Source organism: Notolabrus celidotus, chromosome 18, assembly GCF_009762535.1.
Source record: "Notolabrus celidotus isolate fNotCel1 chromosome 18, fNotCel1.pri, whole genome shotgun sequence".
NCBI lineage: Eukaryota > Metazoa > Chordata > Actinopteri > Labriformes > Labridae > Notolabrus > Notolabrus celidotus.
The window spans coordinates 13,073,655-13,099,600 of record NC_048289.1 but is presented as its reverse complement, the minus strand read 5'-3'; the positions used below and the strand labels follow the sequence as shown (position 1 = coordinate 13,099,600).

The 25,946-nt window shown below is 39.5% G+C and overlaps 1 protein-coding gene across 2 annotated transcripts; it reads right to left on the bottom strand.

Moving 5' to 3' along the window:
• Positions 1–6,916: 6,916 nt before the first annotated feature.
• Positions 6,917–24,255, bottom strand: LOC117829801 (sodium-dependent neutral amino acid transporter B(0)AT2-like). 2 transcript variants are annotated; one of them, XM_034707477.1, is made up of 12 exons: positions 24,092–24,255; positions 15,865–16,084; positions 15,348–15,505; positions 14,930–15,050; positions 14,650–14,825; positions 13,621–13,731; positions 13,285–13,526; positions 11,691–11,874; positions 11,311–11,512; positions 10,933–11,092; positions 10,627–10,789; positions 6,917–9,110 (listed from the first exon to the last, which is right to left on the bottom strand). In XM_034707477.1, the coding sequence occupies exons 2-12, from the start codon at positions 16,082–16,084 to the stop codon at positions 8,865–8,867; spliced, it is 1,983 nt and encodes a 660-aa protein (XP_034563368.1). In that variant the 5' UTR covers positions 24,092–24,255; the 3' UTR covers positions 6,917–8,864. The 2 variants fall into 2 exon arrangements, with proteins under 2 accessions (XP_034563368.1, XP_034563367.1); XM_034707476.1 differs by lacking the exon at positions 24,092–24,255 and adding an exon at positions 19,001–19,150.
• Positions 24,256–25,946: the final 1,691 nt, after the last annotated feature.

Sequence of the window (25,946 nt, the reverse complement as noted above, 5' to 3'; positions counted from 1 at the left end):
GACCTTGTGATGGCTGTGAAAGACTTGCAGTTACATCAGTTGAACCATATAAACAAAGAAAGACTTTCTTTCACTTCAGACATTCTGACATATCACAGAAACAGGAGTGTAAATTAAAAGAAATGATACCAGATTTTAATTTACCTCTATTAGGATAGGGTCCTAATATTGTGCATGCTGGTTTACTTTTTAAGGAGAAAAGAAGTAAGACGAATTATTGAGCAAGAAAGGTAAAAAAAAAAATGAGTAAGAACACATTTTCCCCTTTACAGAGTTTATTTTTTTCTGGTTTCATAATGGTTGACTTTGAAAAAGATGAGTAGTGTTAGATACAGTACCGGGTAACAGTTAAAAATACAGCACAGCAGTTACTGTTCTTACATATGGTTGTGAAGCACAGTCTAAGCTTCAGTGAAGATTAAGTGATAGTTATCAGCAGTGAACAGGAAACAGGCAAGAGAGTTCATGGTCAAAAATGTACTACAGTCACACCACAACTATGGAGAAGAAGTGGACATGGCCTCTTGTAGCAAAAGTGAAGTCAATGCAGAGGGGCTTTAAACCTGTGTTATTTTAACTGACCAGCAGGGGGCGACCCCACCGACTGAAAACGTGTAGGATAGGATGAGAATGTGTACCCAACCTGTCATTCAGCTAAAACGGCCAACATTGAATTTTCAAAACTGTCACACACAGAGCAGTCTGACATCACTGTGATGACATCCACTCCTTATAAAGGGTCTTTGATTCAGATCACAGCTATATTTCTCTGACCTTATGCTTAAGTTAGGGTACTTAAATGCTATTTCAATGTTTGTACTGCTGTCACAGGTTTAGATATCCGTATAAACATAGACAGTCTGGCAAATTTCCTTCATTTCACCATCCCCATGTTGAAAAGCAACTGGAAGACGATGGATAATGAACAGTCGTGGACATATGTCCAGAATCTATAACCAAATACTTCAAAGGAAAGTGGTTATACATACATCACTTTTAGGTGCATAGCAACCTAAAAACACTATCAATTAAAAGAGGACAGGCCTGCACCCTCCATCAATGGCATGATAACTTAAATGATAACAATGTTTCAATGTGACGGTCTACATCAGGTGATTCATTTATAAAAAATGAGGCCCAAACCAAGCGGCAACCTCCAGTCTACAAATATGAGGCCAATGCAGAAGTGTTAAAAACTGCAGTTCATTGAGGATCTGCTTGAGGTTGGCTCCGGAAGTACCAGAAACCATGTACACACCAATTCAAAAAAGACTATCTTTACAGCAGAAATAAACGTGTTTACAGCCTGGTACAAAAGACGAGTGTAGTCTGGATAGATCATTTCTGATCGGCACACACTGTACGGGGGTGTGAATTTTTTTCTGACATGGCAATTTCGAAGATATTTAGATTACGAGTCTTCCAATGAGAGGCAAAGCTGCCTGCGGGGACACTGTAGCTGTTGGCTAGGAGGCTCAAAGCCCGCCTCTTTACGTCACAGTCGCTCAACAGCAGCAATATGGCTGCCGCTGATGATTGGCCTCAAAACAACTCTTCAGAAGCAGATGGGTGATGTCATGGATACTACGTCCATATTTTATACAGTCTATGGCCCAACCCATTGAAATAGATCCACACACCCTTAGTTAGACAAGCTTTCAGGTGGCCTGTGTAGTTGTCCACGGATGTTTTCACCTTATGCGACTCACATGTTTAACACACCCAGCGTCATAGAGCTTGTTGGCCTTTTTATCCACAAATCTCTATACACAGGAGTAGCTCCCATTTATCAAAAAAAATTAGTAGCTGACAGAGACCATAGACTTGACAAATTGTGATTATTAAAAGGCAATAATCTGTAACTCTACAGCTTCCTCGTGATAACAGCTAACACTCAGATTGCTGACCGCTGCGGTTGAAAGCTAACATTAGCCCTCTTGCTATTGTTCTAATATAATGGTTAATCCTTTATTCATATTAAACAAAGATTTCAGCATGTCTGGGGTTTTCAATAGCTGATCAATTAAAAAGAGGTGAAATAATAAAGGAGTTTCTTATCTTATGTTATCTTATCTTAAGAGAACCAACATTTCAGAATACATTATGTTCATAGAATCTGCAAACCTGGAGCCCAGAAATATAGATTCAGTTTAGATATGATGTTTTAACAACATTCAGAATTATGGTGTCAGAGGGAATTGACTGACATGCTTATGTGGTGATTAGACAGGTTTTGCAGTTGCACCCGGTGTATTTGATACCTATGCTGCAGAACATGGCTTTGTTTCAATGAAAGTACAATCCAATGCATTCTTTCTACAAATAGTGTACCCTTTCCTCTGCTGATAATAAAACATGTACAATTTGTCAGTAAAGTTGGCCTGAAAATACTAAAACTTTTGAGTCTATTTTTATTGGAATAAAATCTCTACGTCCGTATAAGAACTACTTAACCTTCAGTATCAGATGCAGCTCCTCTCCAGATCCTTGGCTGAAATAGTTCTCAAAGAGTGGGAGGAGAGGAAGAGGGGAGGGAAGGGCATGGCAGAGGGGGGAGGAGACAGGCTGGGTGGCACAGAGATGACGGAGGGAGTGTCAGAGAGCGAGCCATAGCCAGCTCGCCGCATATCTGCCGCACTGGAGGCAGCAGAGGCGTGGAAAAACACAGCGGGAGGATCCATGGGGTCTGTGGTTAAATCTGAACACAAAGAAAAACACAAAGGAGACTTTTTGTGAGAAATGTTTAGATATTTCTTTTGTATTAGATATAAGCTGATACAATTTCGTTAGTAACATTTCTGTGGCTTTATTCCACATTTAGTGTTGGCCGTTGAATTTTTAATCCTCAAGGAGCACCATGCAACAATATTTATTAGTGCCTCCAAATGGCAGAAGCGAGAAGTGCAAGGATGAAAACACTACATGGCATGCTCATGTTCAATAAACAAGCTGGTATGAGATATTTCTGAACAACTAATGCCACAGAAGAGTGGGAAAAAGATGAAATGTTGATAATACTAGTGTTCCCCTCTGGAGGAAAATCTATTTTTGTGTCTGAGATGTGAGGACACATACTATTTCTGTCTAAAGCCTCATTTTGTCACTCTGTTGAAGAAGTTTCAAAGCTTTAAACTGACAATTTTCTTTGTTCTTGTGCCACTTTGTAGTTTAGTAGATGAGATAAAAATGTATTAATAGATAAAATCCTTGCTCGTATTGGTTTCTGATTCAGTTGTATGAGCTCAAACTTAAGTGCAAGGGCTTAATGTATATATATATAAAAATCTCTGAAATTACCTGAGTCATCTTCGAGCTGAGTGTGTAGGTACTGCTGTTTGGTGTAGAACTTGTTGTAGATACAGTACACAGCAGCCATTAAAGCAAAAGTGCCAATGGCTGCAGCGATGAACAGACCAACTTTGGCATTATCTTTGTCAGCATGGGCGTCTGTGGCGGCACACACAACAAAGAGTCAGAGATTTTAAGAGAAGTTAAGATCAAAATGAGGATGAATGTTTGCCGTTCAGCTGACATAATGTCTTTGAACTAGACTCACATGTCCGCTTTGTATTTAAATGAGTGGTTTCTTCTTTGCTGAGCAGGTCCCGTATTTGTGGTGGAGGTGCTGCTGGGCCCTGATGCCTGTTGATCTCCTGCTTAGACTGCAGGGTGCTCTGGGAGCTGCTGAGGGTAAACACCAACAGCAGGCAGAGAGCTGCTAGGCCGACCATGCTGGTCATCCACTGGTTCACCTGCAAATGTAAATCAAGATACTTGCAATCATCGAACAGTGAATACAACAGACCTGTTGTTTTTTTGTGAAAGATTTCAGCTTGGTTTCCAAAATGTGGAAGTTCAGTATATGAAATCAGTTTTTTTAACAAAGTGGATAAGGGGGTTTCTCCAAAATACTAACAGTCGAAGCATTAATGCATTTGTGTTTTAACTCCACAACTTGCAACTTCCAACTTGTATGCAGCAAACATTGTTCTATAAAAGCCTCTTATTATTCAGACAACTCCCTATCCTACTAACAATCAAACTCAAAGTTATGCAAAGACAGATTTCAACATTTTTGATGAATTCTGTCCGTTGTATTTACCTGAGGTGGAAGTGAGGATATCGTGTCTCTCTCTGCTGGGTGTTGTCCTCTCTGACTCTTTGCTGACTGAAGTGAGACTGCATCCAAGACAACTGGACTCCCCAGACACCTTTTGTTTCCAAGGGGACACCTGTGAGTACTCCTCCACATCCACTTCAACAAAAGAATGGCTTACACAAGAGCCACAGTGATACAGACAAAAGTGTGACAGAAATTTCTTGAGTGGGCTGGAGGCTCTTTCCAGGAAAACTGTCATGTAAGCTTTTAAAACTTGACACTTGTTCTGGGTTTCCAACAGAAGTACAGCTAAGTAAAAAGTTGTGGCAGGAAAGTGGTGATTCAGTGTTCAAATGTAGGTCTATTAATAGAAAATTAAAGATGTGAGATCAATACAAACCTCATTAAAAGATTTAAAGTGTTGCTGTGTCCGATTGACGCTCAGTCATGAGAGAAACAGAGCTCCCTGCTGACACAAAAATGAACTGCTTGTGTCTCACACATTGTGCTGATGGGAAGTGTTAAGCCTTTGATGTGAATTCCAAACTATTGTGCAATTAAATTACTTTAAACCTGTAGGGATTAGTTTGACAAAGTTGTACACCTTAATTTATTGTGAAATTGATTCATACACTCATTAACTGGTGTGGCAGTATGGAGGAGGTCAGAGAGATGTGGAGGGGCGAAGTTGTGTATGGATTTGAAGATGAGGAGAAGTATTTTGTAGTTGATCCGGTCTGTGATGGGGAGCAAGTGGAGCTGTTGTAGGATGGGTGTGATGTGGTGGATGGAGGCGGTATGTGTGATGATATGGTTGGCTGAATTTTGAACCAGTTGTAGTTTATGGAGGGTTTTGTGTGGAAGGCCAAACAGAAGAGAGTTGCAATAGAGCTCCCTGATACCCCTACTAGATTGCCTGAAGGATATCAAGGCATGGATGGCTTTTAACTTTTTAAACTTAAATGAAGATAAAACTGAGGTCATGGTGTTTGGACCCAGTCGAGCCAGTGGTGTCTCTCCTATAGACCTGGGTTCCCAGCAGACTTATGCAAAACCCATAGTCACAAACCTTGGCGTCAAAATGGACAGAGATTTTAAACTTGATAAACATATAAACTCAGTAGTTAAAACCAGCTTTTATCATCTGAGGATTTTATCCAAAATTAGATCTGTTGTATCTTTTAATGATTTTGAGTGCTTGATCCATTCTTTTATCTTTACCCGTTTGGACTACTGCAATGCACTTTACACTGGCATTAACCAGGCCTCCCTCGCTCGCTTACAGGTAGTCGAAAACGTGGCTGCTCGCCTTTTAACAGGAACCGGCAAACTTGAGCATATCAGCCCTGTTCTCGCCTCCCTCCACTGACTCCCTGTCCATTTTAGAATTAATTTTAAGATTTAATGTTTGTTTTTAAGTCACTAAATGGCCTGGCACCTCAGCACATCGCTGATCTCATAAACATCTACGCCCCCTCCAGAGCACTGAGGTCTGCTGAGCAGATGAGTCTTGTCATGCCAAAAAGCCGACAAAAGACAAGAGGAGCATTTTCAGTGGTAGCTGAACATGTGAAAAGAGGCTGTATCAGCTGCACAGTAAATCACTTGACCTGACACCTTATCCCCCACCAGTGGTTTCAGACATTAAACATAACTGCATAGATAATGCCACTCTTCACGATGGCATTTTTAGGCTATAAAGAGACCTCAATGTTAATTTCACCCCAAAAGAAGCTTTAACTCTTTAATTATAAAGAACATTCTGGAGAGGTGAAAGAGATCCGTGTTGTTTTGTCACTCTCTCTAACATTCTGATTTTTGTTCCTCTGAGCTGGTCGGTTCGAAACCTTTTCCGGAAGGGTGTTTCCTGTTTCACTCTCAAAGTCTGCGTGGCCTTGTAAAGACAGAGCACTCAAGGACTGTGCTAAACAATTAAAGGTGCCAAGAACCCACTGTCCTGCAGTCACAACAGTGCTGACATAGCTTAAGATACCAGCTAGCCTTGGACATTCTGATCATGCTGATCAAACATGAGCTGCAGGCCTTATAAAGACACTCAAAAATAATCCATCTACCTGAAGTCAGAGCTGGGCACCAACCCAGAGACTAAAGGGCAGCAAAAAAGAGCATCTTCTTATGCATCTACTTTTTGCACTAAAGTGCAGCTGTGCAGATGTTTTCACTGGCAGGAATCTAGATATGATTCATCTTTTCCAGGCAGGCAATGTTACAGATGAACAGCACTGTTATGTTAGAGGACATCTTCTCTGTCCCTTTAAGACAGGAATGTAGGCATGCTGCAGCAGGGACAAATACTAGGAAACTGCATATTTTAAAGATGTTTTTGGCCTTTGCCTCTTATTAAATATGGCAGTGAAGATGAATAAAATGGAGAGAAAGTGAGGATGACATGCAGGAGTCCAACTTGACTGTCAAAATGACTTTCTTAAAGTGTTGATTTAAAAAAAGAGTTTCAAAGTTCGTATTAAAGATCTTGTCAGTGAAAGTCAGTTCAAAATTGAAATGACGAAATAACATTTGAGAAATCAAATAATGTTTGAAAATACTGACTGCTTCAAGAAAACTTTATTAAAATATATTACATTGCCATTATATTACAGTTCACATTAATAATAAACAGCCTCAAAGACTACGTTCTAAAAAGCTAATCTGGAAATAAAAAGTCAATCTATACATTTAAAATTTTGATCAGCCTAATTAAATCTGAAGGCACTTTGTTACATACAACATAACAGCATTCACATTCAGTTCATTTTGATAGAAACCCACTGAAACTGTAAAAAAGTACATCGTTCATGTAGAATAAAAAGCTTTAAAGTATACACTGATGACCAATCAGTGAAGTCTAAAAATATATGTTACAGTATGAACATTTATATTACACCAAAATCTGACGAAAAATAACTACCTCCAAAAAAAACCCTCCACAGAAAATATGTCATGCAAAGATCCAGTAACAATACTGAATGTAAGAATCCTGACATGTGAATCACATCCTCTCTCAGATTTTGTACTTGTATTAAATACATATTTACATTTCAAACAGTAATTTACATTCTTATTTAAACCATGATGTCATCATCGTCTGACAACACAGAAAGCAACACAAAAGGGTGATTGAAACTTTGAGTCAGACCGGGTTGTTTTTTTATTGTTTTTACTAATAAAAGAAAATAGTGACACTAAAACATCAATCACAAAGCCAACAGCTGAATTTTCAAGTACTGTACTGTACATCAGCAGTGTTAACATGCACACATAGTATGACTGTAGAGACACAATACATCTGTAAACATTACAGTAACGAGAATGTAAGATAAATCAATCTGAAGAGAACAGAGACTCAGGTTTTTGTTGAGCTGTAAACATGATTGAATGGCTTCTGTGTGGTGCATAGCATTAATACTGTTCCCCAAAAGCTCTACTGAATTTATAAATAACTGAGTTAACTTTCTTTCCTTTAGTAACAGTCTCCTAACTCATTTATATAACATTTCTGTTATATTTCAGGCTCAGCTTTTCTCCTGTAATTCAGCTCATTGCAAATCAACACAAAGCTCTGCCTCAGTGTGTCTTTAGTTGTAAAATCTAAAACACTGGGTAGACACCAGTAAGTGGATGCCTTGTGTACAATGCATCAATAATGTTTAAAGCTGGCTAATTAATCAGCAACATCCTGCAGTGGTCCCAGTAGCATTTGCCCAGAAAGTGTACTGAAGTAGAATGTCACATGACATGGTGATGCTATGTTTACGTAAAATAGAAAGTTGTAAATTAAGTTGCAGTACTATAATTTTCCTCTCAAATGTTAAGATTCCTGATTAGGAGAGAACTGATTCTGCTACAGTAACATTTTCTGACTCACGTTGTATTTGGGTGTTGTCGGAGTGGTTGTCGTTTTTACTTCTCGTACAGTTTTTTTTGTTCTGCTCTGCTCTTTGTTGGGTCGTCTTTGTGCAAATACTGTCTTTGTTCTCAAAATACATTTATGTTATTTAGATGTACTTATCTAATGGTAAAGCATAACTTGTCAGTTTTATGCCATGCACACATATCATGTACCATGATGTGAAATTGTGCAACAGTGCATTGACAAGTATGGAATGATGATAGTTTCATATCAAGTGGTTTGGTAGCTTACGGACCTCTATATCTCCTGGTTTTATGAGTGCAGGTATAGCTTACCTCACTCAGCCTCTGTCAGGCTCTCTTCGTTTTAGGTCTGACCCAAAATTTTGCATCAGTCCAGTCACTCCAAAAGAATACACATGAGCTATGAGCTCATGCAGGAGAGCCTCCAGACTCAATAACCAGGCAGTTAAATTTGCTGGCTTTGAAAAAGTGACAAAATTTAGGGGGACATTTTGTTAAAATTAAATTTAAGAAGGCCAAATGTAAAACAAGGACGGAACTGAGATTAAAAAATATATCAAGGAAAAGGCATTTATAAAAGAAAAACAACTCAATAACAGTTGTTCTGACCAAACTTTTACTAAATGTAGGTGTTAGAACAGTCATATTTGTCAAAGTGTTGCTCCTGGATATGTTTGGACATAATTTAATTATCATAAGTTAAAAAGTTTCTAATGTAAAAAAAGAGGATCTTTTTTCACACATTGCATGGCTCTTTTTGTCACAGCTGCACCACAATCTGTGGGACTTAATTTGTCCCCAAATGTCCTACCGGGGTCCTGACTTCTGAGCACACCTCTATCTCTTCAAGTGGAATCAAGTATAATGATTATTAAAAGGATGAAGCGGTGCCATTCCTTTGGTCCAGCTCTGACATGTCAGCCATGGGGGTGTCACACTTCTCGTCAGTGCTAACAATGCTGTACTGACCGATCTCTGTGTCCCGGGCTGCTTTCTTTGTTCTGTCCTGCAGAATGGCATGGATCAGGCCCAGTGGGACAGGCATCATGGCAAATATGATCAGTGCAGCCAAAACGGCCAGAGCCCAGCCAGGGTACTGCAGAGTCTCCTCAGAGGCCTGAAAAACAAGGAAGGAAAAAATGAATCACTCAAACTCCACACCTTAAATACCTGTGGAGTTCATATCAAATGTTACCTGAAAGAAGTCACTGACATTGACTTCTCTGAAAGTATTGAAGCAAGTGTGGAGAGCGTAACTACCAACCTGTTCATCATTTGTCAGTTTTTATGCTGCTCTTTTTTTACTCACATTACAACATGTCCTGTCTGTACAACTCCTACAGCTGTAGATGTTTTACATAGCTAGGAATATTAATTTCAGACTCCACTGCAATAACTGTCCCAAACAGTTGTTTATTCCACATTAATGTGATAGTTTCTCTTTTTGTATCGCTGTATTCACACATGCACAAAACTCCCAAATTTTCCTGGGTAGGCTGCATGTGTGAAATCAAACACTTGAAATGTGAGAACCCAGCGAGAAATAGTAATGAAAATTGACTTTGAGCAAGTCGGGAGGGGGGTGATGACGCTTTTATCAAGCTACTCATGCAAAACAAGAAGAGCGACATGTCACTAGGGCTGGGTATCGAATTCGGTTCTTTTATAGGTACCGACCAAAAGTCGTCGGTACCATCGAGTATCGATTCACGTACAATAAAACGGTACCACGTTTTGGTACCTAAACGCATCCTTGTGACTAAGGGAGTGGAAGAGTAGGCAAACCGTCCCTGTGTGCGTGAATGCCCAACAAGTAAGTTGTGCGTCCTGTTATTATAAAGAGGCGGAGAACTGAACTTTTCCCGTCCGCAGGCATTCACGTGTGTTCATTGATAAACTCCCGAAAGAGCAATTAGACGCCACGAGCATGTGTCAGCTAATATATCTAATCACCTATATAATTCTTTTTCTGTTCATTTCATGTTAAAGAAATTTATATATAGGCCTACAAACAGTTGGACGTTGTTTTGATATATTTGTTAAAGTTTATATATTGAGAAATAAATATGTTAACTTAAAAAAAATTTAGTTTTTGTTATAAACAAATTAACATTTACAATTGATTTTATTAAGTTGGTATCGAAAAAAGTATTGTTAAGGAACCGGTATTGAAATTAGGATATTGGTATCGGTACCAGTATCGAACATTCTTTAACGATACCCAGCCCAAGAAAAAAAAATCGGAGGTTGAAGGAGAATCATTTAGAAGAGGAGAACAGAGAAGATGTCTGCACATCTGTCCATTTACACATTTAGCCAGTTTGCCTAAAGATGTGCCTCCGACCTCTGATGGTCACTTATCTTGACTTCAGGAGTCTTCAGTACATCACCATTTAATTTTCATGGATATATGCAACACATCATCCATACACTGTGGCCTCCACAGCATGCTTTCGTCTTGATAAATGTTCCCCACATCACCACCACAACAACAACCAAACACCCCTCATCTGTGAGACAAAAGTTCACCCTGTGAGGGACATCTGTGGCAGGCAACTTTGGAAAGTTACAGGGGCAGAGCTTCTGAACACTTTTGGGGTTAATATGTGAAACAGGCTTGTGTCTGCTCCTACCATTTCTTCGTTCCAGGCCACATAAGTTGGGCGTTTGATGAACATTCGAATAGTTGTGGCTCCTAGCAGACCAAGCATTGCAATCAGGCAGATGTATTTCCACAGGTATTTGTAAATCACGCTGGGACGCCAACCCAGCATTCCCTCAATGTCATCAAGGAACCTTTAGAAACAGAGAGGAGTTATGTATTTTTGTGAGAAACACTGAGGAGACCCAGAAAACTGAAATGATTAACTGACATTTACATGGAAATTACGGGTTTTTAGAATTAAGATGGTCACCCACAGACTGAAAAGTAACCTCACCTATCAGCTCCGTATAACCAAGACACACTGAAGGTCTCAAAAACCACCACAATGATGAGAGGAAGAGTGGCCGAGTAATCATCGAACATCATCACAAAGTAGTTCCCACAGCGCTGGGTGAACAGTAGGCCGATTATGAAGCCGATGATGCAGCTGAAAACTGTAGCAGAAAGAAGACAGAACAGACATGTTAGGATGCATACGACTGCTTTAAAGAGAGAAAACACAACTGAAGACTGGGGGGAGGAAACTTTAGTACTTTATCCTGAATAACCTTAGGAAACTTAATATAACACTGCTAATTTAACTCCTGAAAAACTATCTGCTAAGTCAGCCTGAGGCTTGGGTGAAGGTTAACCAGGTGTAACAGATGTTTACTTGTAAGTTTGGTCTTGTTGTTGGCCAGAGTTTTGAAGCGGTCAGAGAGTGGTGCAAGGATGCCCTCCATAGTGCCAAACATGGTGCTGAGTCCCAAGTTAAGCAGCATGAGGAAGAAGAGCGCTGACCAGAAGGGGCTGCCAGGCAGCAGTGAAATGGCCTCTGTGAAGGCAATGAAAGCGAGGCCTGTGCCCTCCACACCCTGAACACAAACAAGATCCAGCTTTAGTCTTTACAACGCACACACGCGCACGCGCGCGCGCGCGCACACACACACACACACACACACACACACACACACACACACACACACACATATATATATATACACACACATATATATATATATATATATATATATATATATATATAATATTTACCTTCTGCATCTCTTGTTCCAGGTCACACTTAGTTAAATTGCCAGGGACCAATTTTCCGTACTGCTGAAACCAGGAGCTGTAGTCCTCTACAGCCACAGAACTGAGATGAAAGTAATCAAAGGCTGGCATCAGGGCGCTTTCCACATTCCCACTGTGAAACTGCTCTGTTAACTCCTTCATGTTACTGAGAAGAGAGGAAAAATAAAGTTAGGTGTGTGTGGAATTGTAAATGCATATCCAACAAGACAAGATCAGTTATGTGATCTTGAATAGTCTTTAGCAAAAACACTAGGTTCAACAGCATGTACCGAAGTAGGTGATACAGAATAGTTCCTTTGTCTCTCCAGGGTGTTGCCATTTTCATTTAATAGTAATAGTAATTTTGCATCCTTGCAATTTTGACTAACCACTGCAACTCTTCGACATTTTTTACCAATTATTCTCTCATTAAGTTATTAATGCCAACATACTCATGTGTTTGATATTCAAAATATTGATCCCCAAAGGTCTGCAATGCTGTCGAGACACTGAAGGGTATTGATCTAATAAGAGTTTAAGTGTGATCATTTCTTCTTCATGAGGTTTCTAATTTGGCCTCAAACTACAGTGTTGTTATGGAGACACCATAGAGTGAATCTTTAATCATAAATGCAATACTCAATGCCTTCTTGTGGTTATCATAAAAATGTTTTTGACCAAGCAGCAAAAAAATCAACAGAACAGCTGTCGCCTGATAAAAACGTCATCACCCCATCCTTCTAATTCATTCTCTCACATGAGCTCACCCCTACTTTACCCAAAAATTATACCAGAGGGCTGGCAGGAAAAATTGCAGGTGAAGTCAAGGAAAAATATTTGCGGGTCCCCGTTGGCCTAGCGGTCTAAGTGTGTGCCCCATATACAAAGGCTATGGTCATTGTCGCAGGGGTCGCAGGTTTGACCTCTACCATTTGCTGCATATCTTCCCTCGCTCTCCACTCCCCACATTACCTGTCTCTCTCCAGCTTTCCTATCCAATAAAAGGCAAAAATGCATTAAAACATAACTTTAAAAAGGATAAATATTTGTCTGTTTGCCTTCACACATGCAGCTGAATTTTGTGTTAGTGTTAAAGCTCCTAAAAAGTGTACTGTACAACAGTAATCCCTTTTTCTATTATTGCAGTTTTTTTTGGTTTTTTTACATCACAGCACCTAAAACAAATGTACTAAATAAAGGTAGATTCTGCTTTGTGAATATGAAAAGCACATGCCGTGAAAAATAAGAACTTAATGTTACTTAAATGTAGTTTCATTCATTTTTACACACTAACAGGCATACTGAATCAAAATTTGTCCAGCTGAGATGTCAGAAGACCAACAGCTTCCTTATCCAATGGGTGGCTTTTATCGGACTTTCTGTCCCAGTGGCTCACAGCTGATGTGTAAATGTTACAAAGAAAAAAGCCACAAAAAATAACAACTTGTATGGGAACTTAAAAAGAAAAGAAAAGCTTCCATAGGCTGCAAAATCACAGAAAAGGTCTGCCAAACCCCGGAGAGACAGATGAATCTTGCATTAACATTCAATGGAGTGAAGGTCTCTGTAAACATACCTGACCACACACTCTGTGACCTTCTTTTTGGCACGGAATCCGAGCACAGCAAAAACCACCAGAGTGGCAAGCACAGATGTGAGGAAGTTTATGGAGGAGACAGTGAAGGCATCGCGGTGGCAGTTGTTGTTCTTGGGATTGTAGGAGGAGTAAGCGATAATGGACCCAAAGCCGAGGCCTAAAGCAAAGAAGACCTGAGTGGCTGCCTGCCTCCACACCTGCACGTCTGCCCAAATCTCCAGCTGGGAAGTACAGAGGGAATTTCAGGTGAGTCAGGGACATATTCACATCTGCGTCACTACTCTACAATCTACCAGTTATTTTATGAGCATGTACCCTGGGGTAGAACATGTAGGTGATTCCTTCTAAGGCCCCGTCCAGCAGGAGTCCTCGGACCAGGAAGCAGAAGAGCACCACGTAGGGGAAGATGGAGGAGAAATACATCACCTAGAAAGTGAGATGGAATTATTTTAATAACAAGGAAATCTAGACAGCTATTCGTAGAAGTCAAGTAATTGAATTTGCCCGAGTGCAGAGATGACTTTCTTCAGGTTTCTGTGTGCCTTTAATACAATATAATTACAGAAATCAATGCCTCTTTTTTCCCCCAAGAAAATGTATTTTGTTATTACCAAGCTGTGCTCCAACAGACTAATAATTATGTCAACTTTTGCTGCTTCAACAACCCACTTTCTCCACAGAGCTAATAAAGTTTTATCTTATCTAAAGTGTCATAAGCTTCAGTCATACCTAGAGAGCTTTAGGGAAAGGTTTGGATTGTTTGAAAAAGCTTGAATTGGCTGATTTTAACAAGGAAAACAAAATAAACAGTACTGAAGAATAAAAATATCACACATCCGCTGTTACCTTAACACAATGTGGATAACTGAAGTAGGTCGACACCTAAGCCAGACATTCCAGAGACGTCAAACAATGAGATCTAAGCCCAAACACATGACTGGGATTTGACCAAACTGAGATTACCCAAACAAAGTACCAGGTTATAAGTACCAGGACATAATTTTCTCAATGAGTTGGCGTTTCTCAGTAACACAGAGCCTCTCTTCGTGTTTTTGTTATGTAAGGCTTATTCTTCAGCTGAACCAGTCCTAAACTATTTCAAGCTTTCCAAGATCCATTTCCAAAACAACAGGTTTATACAAAACACGACTCATTCTACTCCAGCACACATGTTGTTGAGAAAATATACAAACTTCAAACTAGAATTACTGATTGGAAAATGTCTCAGTCCAGGTGTCTTTAGTTGTGTCTGGCAGCTGCTTAATGCAAGTATAACATCCCATTTTTAACAATAGCTTCTTGATAAGTCTAATCTAGCCAGGAGCCTGAACACATCACAGTTACCTTGACAGAGCTCTTGATTCCCTTAAACATTCCCAGGCACACGATAGTCCAGGCAGCCAGCAGACAGCAGACGATGTACGGGTTGAAAGAGCCCGTCTCATCAATTGAGTCTGTGATATCCAGAGCTTTGCGGTACCAGAAGTAGGAGGTTGGGGAGCTCTTTTCACATTCTTGTACTGGTTTAAAGAGGAAAAGGATGATAGGTTACTGATCGTAAACACAGCTTTTACTTTTGAGAGTAAATAGCTGCTTGTGTCTTCTGTTAATGTTGAATGTTTACCTGTTACATTCCCTTCTTCTGGACACGTTTGCCAAGGTAAAGGGTTCTGGAACGAGTTCCCGAGATAGAAAAGACTCCATGCCAGGATTACATTGTAGTAAAGAGCCACAAAGAAACAAACCTGAGAAGATCAAAGAACAATGTTAACAGTCATAGGAAAATAAAATACTTATCTCTACAGCTGTTATTCAAATGATAAAAGAGACACAACAAACTCAACTCCCAGCCTTGAGGGATGCTTATGCAAAGAAAGTAACTATGTCCATTCTCTGCAGATACTTCATCATTATGTTTTCTTACTTGAAAAACTTGCACACCTCATCACGCCATAGCTCTCAGTCCAAACAAGCAACACTATATACTAAACAGCCTAATTGTTCAGGTCCTTGGGTCAATCATTCAACAATTATTCTCTCACCACACAGCTGGAGTATCCGATCCCTTCAAGCCTTGGTGAAATGTACTTCCACACTCCAATGCTGCCCTGTCGGATGGCCTGACCGGCTGCCAGCTCCAGGAAGAACAAAGGGATGCCCACCAACAGCATCAGTAGCACATACAGCAAGAGAAAAGCCCCTGAAGAAAACAGGTGGTGAGTGCTAAGTTAGCAGATAAACGCCACATTATGATTCACAAAAATACAAAAGAATGAAGGGGAAAAGCAGATAATGGGGCTCGACTTTGTGTTGCAGACGGAAGTTACCAGAATAGTTCAAAATTCAATGTTCTTTTGTTCTTTGAAAATGAGTATTATCCATCCTGCAGGATAGCTGTCAGCTGTTACAAAAGCAGCAACAGTGGGAGACTAACACTGCTTGAACCATTGAGGACTGTAATTATTTTTTCATAACAGCTTGCAACTTTTTGCATCCATCTACATCAGACAATAAATGAGTAAGAGTACCAAAACCATACTTATAGGAGTAGGAACTCACCTCCTCCATTTTGATGACACAAGTACGGAAACCTCCAGACGTTGCCAAGTCCGACGCTAAATCCCACCTGTGCTAAAAAATACTCTATTTTACTGTTCCACCCTGCTCTGGCGGCAGGCTCAGACGAGCCCTGCTGGCTCTCTGCAGCAGCATAGCAATCGACCTCGGCCTCAGTGGTTTCCGTCCTGTCATCGTCTTTTGGCAAAGGCTGCTTCTCCATCTAAAACGACAGGCGACAAAGACAAAAAAGAACAAGTCAAAATGGGAAAAAGTACATCACAACTGCACTGCCTCATCTAAGGTGGTCGACAGAGATCTCTTGTTTTGTTGAGGACTTCCTGCAACAGTTTTTTTCAAAGATCTTGTAAAGTCGATCATGTGTAGCATTAAGATGAACATTCTATGACCCCATCACGCTCGAGTGTGTGAGTGTGTGTGTGTGTGTGTGTGTGTGTGTGTGTGTGTGTGTGTGTGTGTGTGTGTGTGTGTGTGTGTGTGTGTGTAATAATACACACTTGTTTCTATGGGGTTTTGCATTACACTATGGCTGTTTTTGAAACTGCCAACTATACTAGCAGTACGTACGGATTTGGCCAAGATTCAGTATGTAGTAAGTAGTAAGTAAACAAGAGCACAATCTGCAGTATGCCAAAACTCCCCGGATGTCTACTGATTCGGGAAAATTTCACAGTAGCCTATGGCTGTTTTTGAAACGGCCTGCTACATACTGCATCTGAATTTAGTATGTAGTATGACTGTTCTGTTCGATCTGTGTTACAGTACGCTGGACCGGACGTCACTTGATTTCCGGTTTCGTAAAGCAGAAGTAAACAATGACCAAGCTGATAGATAACCTGCTTCTTTAGCATCATTTATGATTTAAAAAAAACTGAGTTCCCCCCATCGAAAGAGGAAGAGAAAAGAAAAAGCAGAACGAGCGCTGTGCATTATGGGAAACAGTACGCAAGGCAGACTGGTCCGATGCGTGCTGTGAAAATTTCCCGAATCAGTAGACATCCAGGGAGTTTTGGCATACTGCAGATTTTGCTCTTGTTCACTTACTACTTACTACATACTGAATTTTGGCCAAATCAGTACGTACTGCTAGTATAGTAGGCAGTTTCGAAAACAGCCTATGCATCGGACGAGTCTCCCTTGCGTACTCTTTTCCATAATGCACAGCGCTAAAGTTACGCTCTTTCTTTTCTCTTCTTCTTTTGATGGGGGAACTCAGTTTTAGGTGCTGTGAAAATTAGTAAATTCCACATAAACCACTTCTTAGCATTTTTAAATCATAAGTGATGCTAAAGAAGCAGTTTCGCTATCAGCTTGGCCTTTGTTTACTTCTGCTTTCCGAAACCGTAAATTCAGTGACGTCTGGCCCAGCGTGCTTCAATACAGATCGAACAGAACAGTCATACTACAGACTAAATTCAAACACAGTATGTAGTAGGCTGTACCTACTGCCTGCTACATTAGTAGGTAGTATGTAGCAGGCCGCTTCAAAAACAGCCTATATTTATTTAAGCTGAGTGTAACCATTTCTGTTTCATGCAGCTTTACACTCCTACTCTACTACATAGCAGAGGGATGTAGTATACCTTTTACTTTTCAACATGTATCTGATAACTCAGGTTAATGATTAACTTATGATGTATTACTGTGGATAGTACCAGATAAGGATTGATTGATCCTTTCACCAACAGACATACAATTATCTCCACGTGTAGATGCCATGATATAAAAGTGGTGTACACAGTTCTTCCTGAATCATTCGAAGCATGATCACTTTATATAAAGATTCTATTCTGAGTTACAGAATTTAAACTTGGACAAACTTGCACCACTAAGAACATAATGGTGTAGACTCCTAAATGTGACAATAGACAAAGAGACATGGGGGGAAGCTCTGAAACTGCCCTCCAGGATTTCAATATGCAACAGATATAGAGAATTGAAATACAATATATTACATAATGTTTATATCTCTCCATATATTTACAGTAAGTTCACAGCAGGAGCCTCCCCAATCTGTCCCAAGTGCGAAACAAATACTTGAACTAGAATACACTGTCTCCGGGAGTGTGAAAAGATTCAATTATTCTGGAAGGCAGTATGTGGAGAAATCAGTGCAGTGATAGGGCAAAATCTGCCTCCTAGACCACTTTTGTGCCTACTTGGAAGTGTACCAGACTCTTTTTTGAGGACACAAAATGAAATAATTCAATTTCTTTTAATGTTGGCAAGGAAGGCTATAATGACAAAGTGGGTGGGAGATGAATATCCATCTATTATATTGTGGAAGTCTCTGATATCTGATGTTGTCACTTTGGAGAAGTTGAGATACTGTATTGGAAGAAGAGTTCATCCTTTTAAAAGAAAATGTGAGAGACCTCTGAATCTTCTAAATATTAAGTGCAATTTATAATGAAGATACTTAAGGATTGTTCTACCAATGTACAATACAACTGTCTATTACAACTGCAATATGCTGGACTGTTGAATGCTGGATGTGACTATTAGACCAACTATGCAAAAAGTATGTTAAGATGTCCTGAGCTATTGTTTTCAATGTGAAAATCAATAAAAAGAATGTTAAAAAAAAAGAAAAAGTGGTGTACACATTATGATTGAATGGTTATAATATCTTTAGACAGTTGTTACAACAGTTTTTTTTTTACTTAGGGTATATTGTATGCATTTTTCTTAATTTAAGTTTCTACTGTGTGATAAATTGTATCTCATCATTGTACATGTTTTTTAATGACCTGTACGCTACTACTGTTTCATGTACACAGAAGCAGACCGATGATGTTATCCCACCAGGTGGTTAATTAGTTTAAGTGTATTCGCCTTTTAACAGGTGCAAAATAATCCCCGATTAGACTAGTGAGATCCAACAGACATATCTTACCCCATTTTCACAATAGTAAAAGCAATAACTGTTACAACAACTCTTTTTTCTATTGTCCCTTTAGAGAAATAAACCCTTAAATATCATGCTCGAGATGTAGCCTACAGTAACTCAAATAAACCAGACAGCGTGGCCAAGTACATGAACCTTACTATCTGTCTTTGTGTAGACTTCCAGTGAGCACATATGGAAAAAATCACTTCAGTGGTACAGCAAACCGACCTGCTCAACGACGACTGTGAACTGTGGGGTAGAAGAACCTCTGGAAAGGACAGAAAACGAAGAAAATCTGCGACAATGGGTGCTTCTCAAAGCTCTAAACTGCTAACCGAGGAAACACGAGAGCAGACATTGCGGAAGTCTTTTCCCTGGCAGACACGCCCCCTTATCGAATATCACTCACTGGTTGGACGCTGCAGCGGCTCGGACTTAACCGAAACTTAACATCAGCTGAGTTTAATAACAGAGAAAAGACGGACCTTAAAACAGTCACTAAGTATGCTGTATGCTGTGGTGAGATGTAGTTAGTATTTGAGTGTTTTGTGTTCAAGGCCTCTTTTTCCTGAAAAGTTTCTTTTTCATTAGTTATTGGAGTTTAAAAAACGGGGTTTTACTTCCGGGTTTCCTTTGATTCACAGCCGCCGTGGAGTGAAACTTCAGAGGACACACAGCGTCTTGTTACGTCCCGCTGTAGGGTAGAGCTTATTACAGTGGCTTCACAGGCTCTGGCTGCACAATGGCGATGCCCGGGAGAGGGATTTTTTTCAAGAGTACCCTACTGCAGGCAAGATGGCGCCGCCACAACATCCACACCGGAAGTCCATACCGGAAGTCCATACCGGAAGTTACAAAGCTAAAAACGTTGCAATAACACCCACACCGGAAGTCCATACCGGAAGTTACAAAAATAAAAGCCTTCAAAAAATAAAAGCCTTGAAAAACAGGAACGTGAACGCAAAATAAAAGCCTTCAAAAACACGTAGGTTTACGCATAATTCTATGAACTTTTTTGCACTTACATTTTAATCGTATCAGTATTATTGACTAGTTGATTGACTCCAAAAGTGTATAGGCTGTTGAGAATTCAAGTTACTTAGAAGCCTGCACGAATCACTAAGTTATAGTGTTAACGTCTCAGCCATGCACAGCCTTTTGTTCCGAGTGTGTGTTGAAATACTTAAAGCTGATTATGATGCTGCCGTGATGACATCTGCATATGCCTCTCTTGTTTTGTCTGGGTCATATGTTATTTTATGTTGTGTTAGCCTGACTGTACCTCACCTGCCCACCAGTTCCCTGTGGTGTGTGTCCTGCCCCTGCACACCTGCTTCCCTTTGACTGATTCCCCCAGTGACCCCTCTTCCTCCCTGCACAGCTGTTCCCCACAGGTTCATTATGATAACTGTGCAGTGTGCAGGAGTCTCTTTCCATGGGGACTTGTCACATTATCTAAGTTTGCTGTAGTGTTTGTTCCAAATTACCTTGCATGCTGTCTGCCTATGTGATCACATGTATAGATTAATGAATGAATGAAATACAGATCCAGAGTAGATCCACAGTCACGAGAGAAGAGCAGAATGTTATCTATGGTGCAGGGGCGAGTGGAGGAGGAAAATGTAGAGGTGTGTGGTGACTGTTTCTTTTTTAACATAATTTGTAACACGTTAGAATGACACAGTGACAGGGGTGTTCATTAACCACAAGAACAAACGGAGGGAATGGTTTCTCCTTCTATTTTGAGACATTAGATGGGCGTAAACACTCTGAGCTTGTCAAACAGTTTTATTCAGATTGAATGCTTGATGCATGTACACCAATGTCTTAACAAGATCACTTTATTTGGCGTCCATGAAAACATTGAAGTTGGAACCTTCAATTAGAATGACTAGAAAAACTGCAAATGTATACCTAGCTACTGTTTCTTTCCATCCAACCCCTACTTGAAATGTAGAATTATACTTTATTTTATGTTCTTTTAATGTTATATGTATGATGTCTTAACCCTTTTGTATTGATAATGTTGTACTTGAAAAAGAACAATGCACTTTTGCTATTACAAACTCCAAATCAACATAAAATATTAGGACTAAAATATTTCAACTTGAGGCACCACTGTCAGCCACTGATGATAGATGTACAGTACACATTTCTGGGGAGCCTCTGTTGTTTTTGTGGTGAATATAGATCTCTGTGTACAGCTTGAGTGTATTTTCCCTCTTACTTACAGTCTTTTCCTTCTCATCCCCTCCCCCCACACACACTAACACTCTACATTATTCTGTTCTTCATACACAGCGGGATCTCTCTCACTCACTCTCTCTATCACAATTAGCTTTCTGCTAATTGATTTAGCAGCGACAGACTAATGCAATCAATACGCTACACGAAGAAGAAACTTCCAGTTCGAAGCATCCGGCATTGGGTAGAGAGGGGGTTAAAGAATCACTTCCGGTATGGACTTCCGGTATGGACTTCCGGTATGGACTTCCGGTATGGACTTCCGGTATGGACTTCCGGTGTGGATGTTGTGGCGGCGCCATCTTGCCTGCAGTAGGGTGCCTCTCATTTTTTTGGCTTCAGAACCGTACAACGGGAAGAGGCGGAGCAACGCTGTCCATTTTTATTTACAGTCTATGGCTGAGACGAGCCCGTGTGACTGTCACCGCGTCGTGAACCACGTCGCGAGCTCAATTATTCTCTTATTCATTCGCCGAATTAAATTACATTTATGGTCAAATAAAAAAAAAAACACTGAAAAAGCAAGATTGCACGACGCATACGGAAATGAAAACAAATGCAAGAGCATAAACGCGGTAATAATCTCCTCATCCACTTCCTCTCTATTGGCGTAGACGTGGGTTTGTTTCTTCCGCCGTGATGTAATACAATGAGCCCCACCCATCCCACATCTACCACTGCTTTGTGTTGCTTTCATGGGCGGTAAGAAATTTGTGCCTCACTGTGGGCCTCGACCATAGACTGTATAAAATACAGTCGACACAAGCACAAGCACAAGAACACCAGCATGCCAGAGGATGACTGCAGGAGCGGATCTGGGGGGTGGCTGCAGCCCCCTTGAAATCTGATTGGCCTCCCTAAAAAATAACAATGATTACCTATTTGACTTGTAAGAGGTAAGACATGAGGTAAAATCAGCAAAGCACTTGGGCTGCTGGACTGCTAATAGCTTCCTTTGCATTTTTATGACGCATATGGCTATTTCTCTTTTTTTAATACTTTATATCATTACTGGGGTTGCAAAGGGGTGGGAAATCTCCTGTAAATTTTCGGAAATTTGGGGAATTTTGGAAATATTCCAAATTGAAAATTATGGGAATTTATGGGAATTAACTGGAAATTGAGGGTAATTTAATGGAAAGGTATCATATACAAGCATATATATTTGTTTTGATATAAGCAAACATCCACTGAAAATAATACAATTAAAACAGATTTATTTGTAAGTAGAACTTTATCAAGTGTTAAATATTTTATTGAACAATCAATTCTTTCATTGAAGAAAAAAAACATGAACGTTGAGTTAAATATTACTCATCCCTCCAACCCAACCCATTCAAAAATTAACAAAAATGCAACCCAAACAAAGTCCCATTCAACATGCAAATAAAAAGTGCATACGGGGGAGTGGTCTCAATAGCCCCGCAGTAAGCAGTGTGCTATGTGCATGTGATTGAGGAATAGCATAGATATTCAACTGTACTTGCATGAAATCTGGTTGTTTTAGTCAGGATTATACTAAAATATATTTTCCCCAACTATATTTAAGTTCACTATTAAGAGCCAACCTTCAATTTAGTAAATTCCTGGTTTATTCCTGTTTATTCCAATAAATTCCTATTAATACCCATAAATTCCCGTTAAATCCCATGGAAAGTTTCCAATTTTGAAAATTCACGGAATTTTGCAACCCTAATCATTACATTTTCTCTAAGATTTAAGCAGAGAGGGTTTACATATTGCCACTCTAATATGTTTCTTTTCAAAGAGAAATACACACAGTAACACAAGTATTGCCTGTAAATATCTTCAAAGTTATGTTTTGGGGTGCTAACAATCCAAAATCAAAGTGTAGGCATAACATTTAGTATACGATGATAGGAAACTAGCTAAACAACACATTTAAAAAGCTGGAAGCGTGTAATGTAATGTTGTTGTTTTTTTAATGAAGCAAAAAACTGAAGCAATGTATTCCAATAAGTTGATTTCACTATTGGCAAATAATCAAATAGCTGACTGTACACAGTGTTAGAAATCTATTTGTAGTAGAAGAAGTAGTTATACCACAATGTTAAGTAACTACACCCTGCAGTTAATAAGTATTTACTTCAGGTAAAAAAAAAAAAAAGTAGACATATTTATTGTTCCACATAATCATCACATATCGGCCCTCTAACACTGAAGTTTTTTTGTCTTTGATGGGAGCAACTTAAAAACGTATAGGCCCCACAAAACAGTATTTTCATCTTTGATTTGCAGATTTTTACTCCTAAAAAAGAGCTGCACGATTGAGTCCCACTGGCTCTCATTTACACACCAGAGGCCCTGAACGCACCATAAACCGATCCTCTTAGGGTTTTATTTTCCAACACGTGTGACCGTACAATGCAAGTTTGAGCACGAAGTTCGTTGAGTTACAGCTGTTTTAGTATTTTTTGTCGCCGCTTATTGGCAACTCGTTTAATCAAGAATTTGACAGCCTTTACATAAACCTATCTGAGTGACAAGTTTCATCATCTAGTCTCTTTTTACCAACGTGTCCTCCTATTGTAAACATACCACGTGGCAAATATTTACTCTCCCAACAGCACTTTAATTCATCACCATCCTTGTCGAAGTTCAATTTAGGATAGGAAAAAAACAAAACAAAGCTCGGCTGATGCAACAATCTGCTACATATGTGTTTCTGAAAAACCATGCCTTTGGAGGATCAAACACTGGATGACAATTTTACATTGTTGAACACTTTCTGCGACAGAACACACTGTTCCTGTTTTTGTGCAGTAACAGAACATTAATGCTACAAATCCAACAGGCTTTCTGGTAGAGCAAAGCAGTTGCACTGACCCGGCACAGTGACATATCTCTGGACCCCAGCGCACTGTCAAACACACACACATACACACACACACACACACAAACACACACACACACAAACACACAGACACGCTTCATGCCACGTATGCCTATTTTCTAGGCAAATAAAGCACAGAAATACACAGCAAGTTGAACCTCAGAAGTATAATCTACACTCTTGGAAGTTATGATATGTGTATAAGAATTACTTAGACATACCTTTAGAGAAGCCTTTAAATTGCAGAAATCCTTGAGAAATTTTCCAAATGTCCTCACACCAAAGTCAAGTGGTAGCCTTGCTTGCTGCCACTCCACTGGACTCCGCCTATCTCCTCTATTGGCGGATTAAAGGGAGACTTTTCCACCTCCAGATAAATGTGTTATGAAATACGACACCCCACTTTCCCACAGTTATAACCCGATGATGCTATGCCCCGCCCCCAACTCCTTACTTTTTCTTCCCTGTTTTAGGTATTATTTAGTTTATGTTGCACCTTCAGACCACTGTTGTAAGTTGAATTTCTCCTGAGGACAAAGCAGTCCTGATCTGTAACATTTTCCACGAATATGCAGCCCAAAGTTAGTATACATTGATGTGCAGGTAACTAGCTTAACTTGCTGTCCACCCCAGGAAAACTCACTGACTATTTAACAAGACGTATAATCAAGTCAACAAATTAACAATAAGCAAAAGACACCAAAAACATTGTGGGGAACAAAAATCAAACATTAAAGAATATGATAAGAGGATGTATTAGAATAAAGCAACGCCATTTCAAAGTTGGGGGGCTGTAAGATTTTAACAAGGCCTGGATTTGATGGTTTAAAAATCTTGTAAACCCAATATTTAATTGAAAATAAGACAACATATCAAATATTGAAACAGATTTTTTTTTATTGTTTTGTGAAAAATGTATGCATATTTTATATCTGATGCCAGCAACACATTTCAAAACAGTTGGCACAGGGACTTCTTTACCATTGTGTTGTATCACCTTTTTTTAACAACACTATCAATGTTTGGGAATTGAGTAGATCAGTTTCTGGAGCAATGAAGTTGAAAGTGAACTGTTGTCCCAGTCTTGCATGACATAGGATTTCAGGTACTCAACAATTCAGGGACCTCTTTGTACTACTTTTAATTTCCTAATTTTGCCAAATGTTTTCAATGGGTAATAAGTCAGGACTGCAGACAGGCCAGTTTAGACTCTTCAACTCCAGAGCCATGTTGTAGTAATATGTGCAGAATCTGCTTTGGCATTATCTTGCTAAGATATATAAGGTCATCCCTGCATATGTTGCTCCAAAACCTGTATACATGATTCAACATTAATGGTGCCCTCCCAGATGTGTAAGCTACCCATGCCATGGCCACTTATGCATCCCCCTACCATCAGGGGTACCGGCTTTTGAACTCTATGCTGATAACAAGCCGAGTGGTCCCTCTCTTCTTCAGACTAGAGGATGCAGTATCCATGATTTAAAAAAAAAAAGTCAAATTTTTATTTGTCAGACTACTGGCCAGTTTTCCACTTGGCCTCAGTCCATCTCAATTTGGCTGTGGCCCAGAGAATTCACCTGAATTTCTGGATTGTGTTTATACATGGTTTCCTCTTTGCATGTTGTACAATACAATATATATTTTCTTTAAGATTCAACAATTGATGTGTTGTCTTTATTATAAAGACAACACATCAATGGAAAAATACTATAAATCATAGTATTTTCCATTAATTGTAGAGTTTAAATGGTTTGCAAACATTGAAACTCTGTTTTTATTAAAATTGTACTCAGCGTCCCATCCTTTTTGGAATTAAGGTGAAAACTAAAAACAAAAATAAAATGCTTAGTCTGACACCTACCTGCAGTGGTCACAGGCACTTAAGAATACTAAATAGTATAATCAATCAAATCTCTGATGGTTTTGTTTTCTTTGCCAGATCAAACAGAGGCACTGCTATTCATTTTATTTACGTTTTATAACAAGTTAAAAACTTCTCCCTGGAGATTTAAATTCCTGTTAAAAAATAATGGAATAGTTCATAAAATATTTGTATAAGGGAGTCTTTGAATT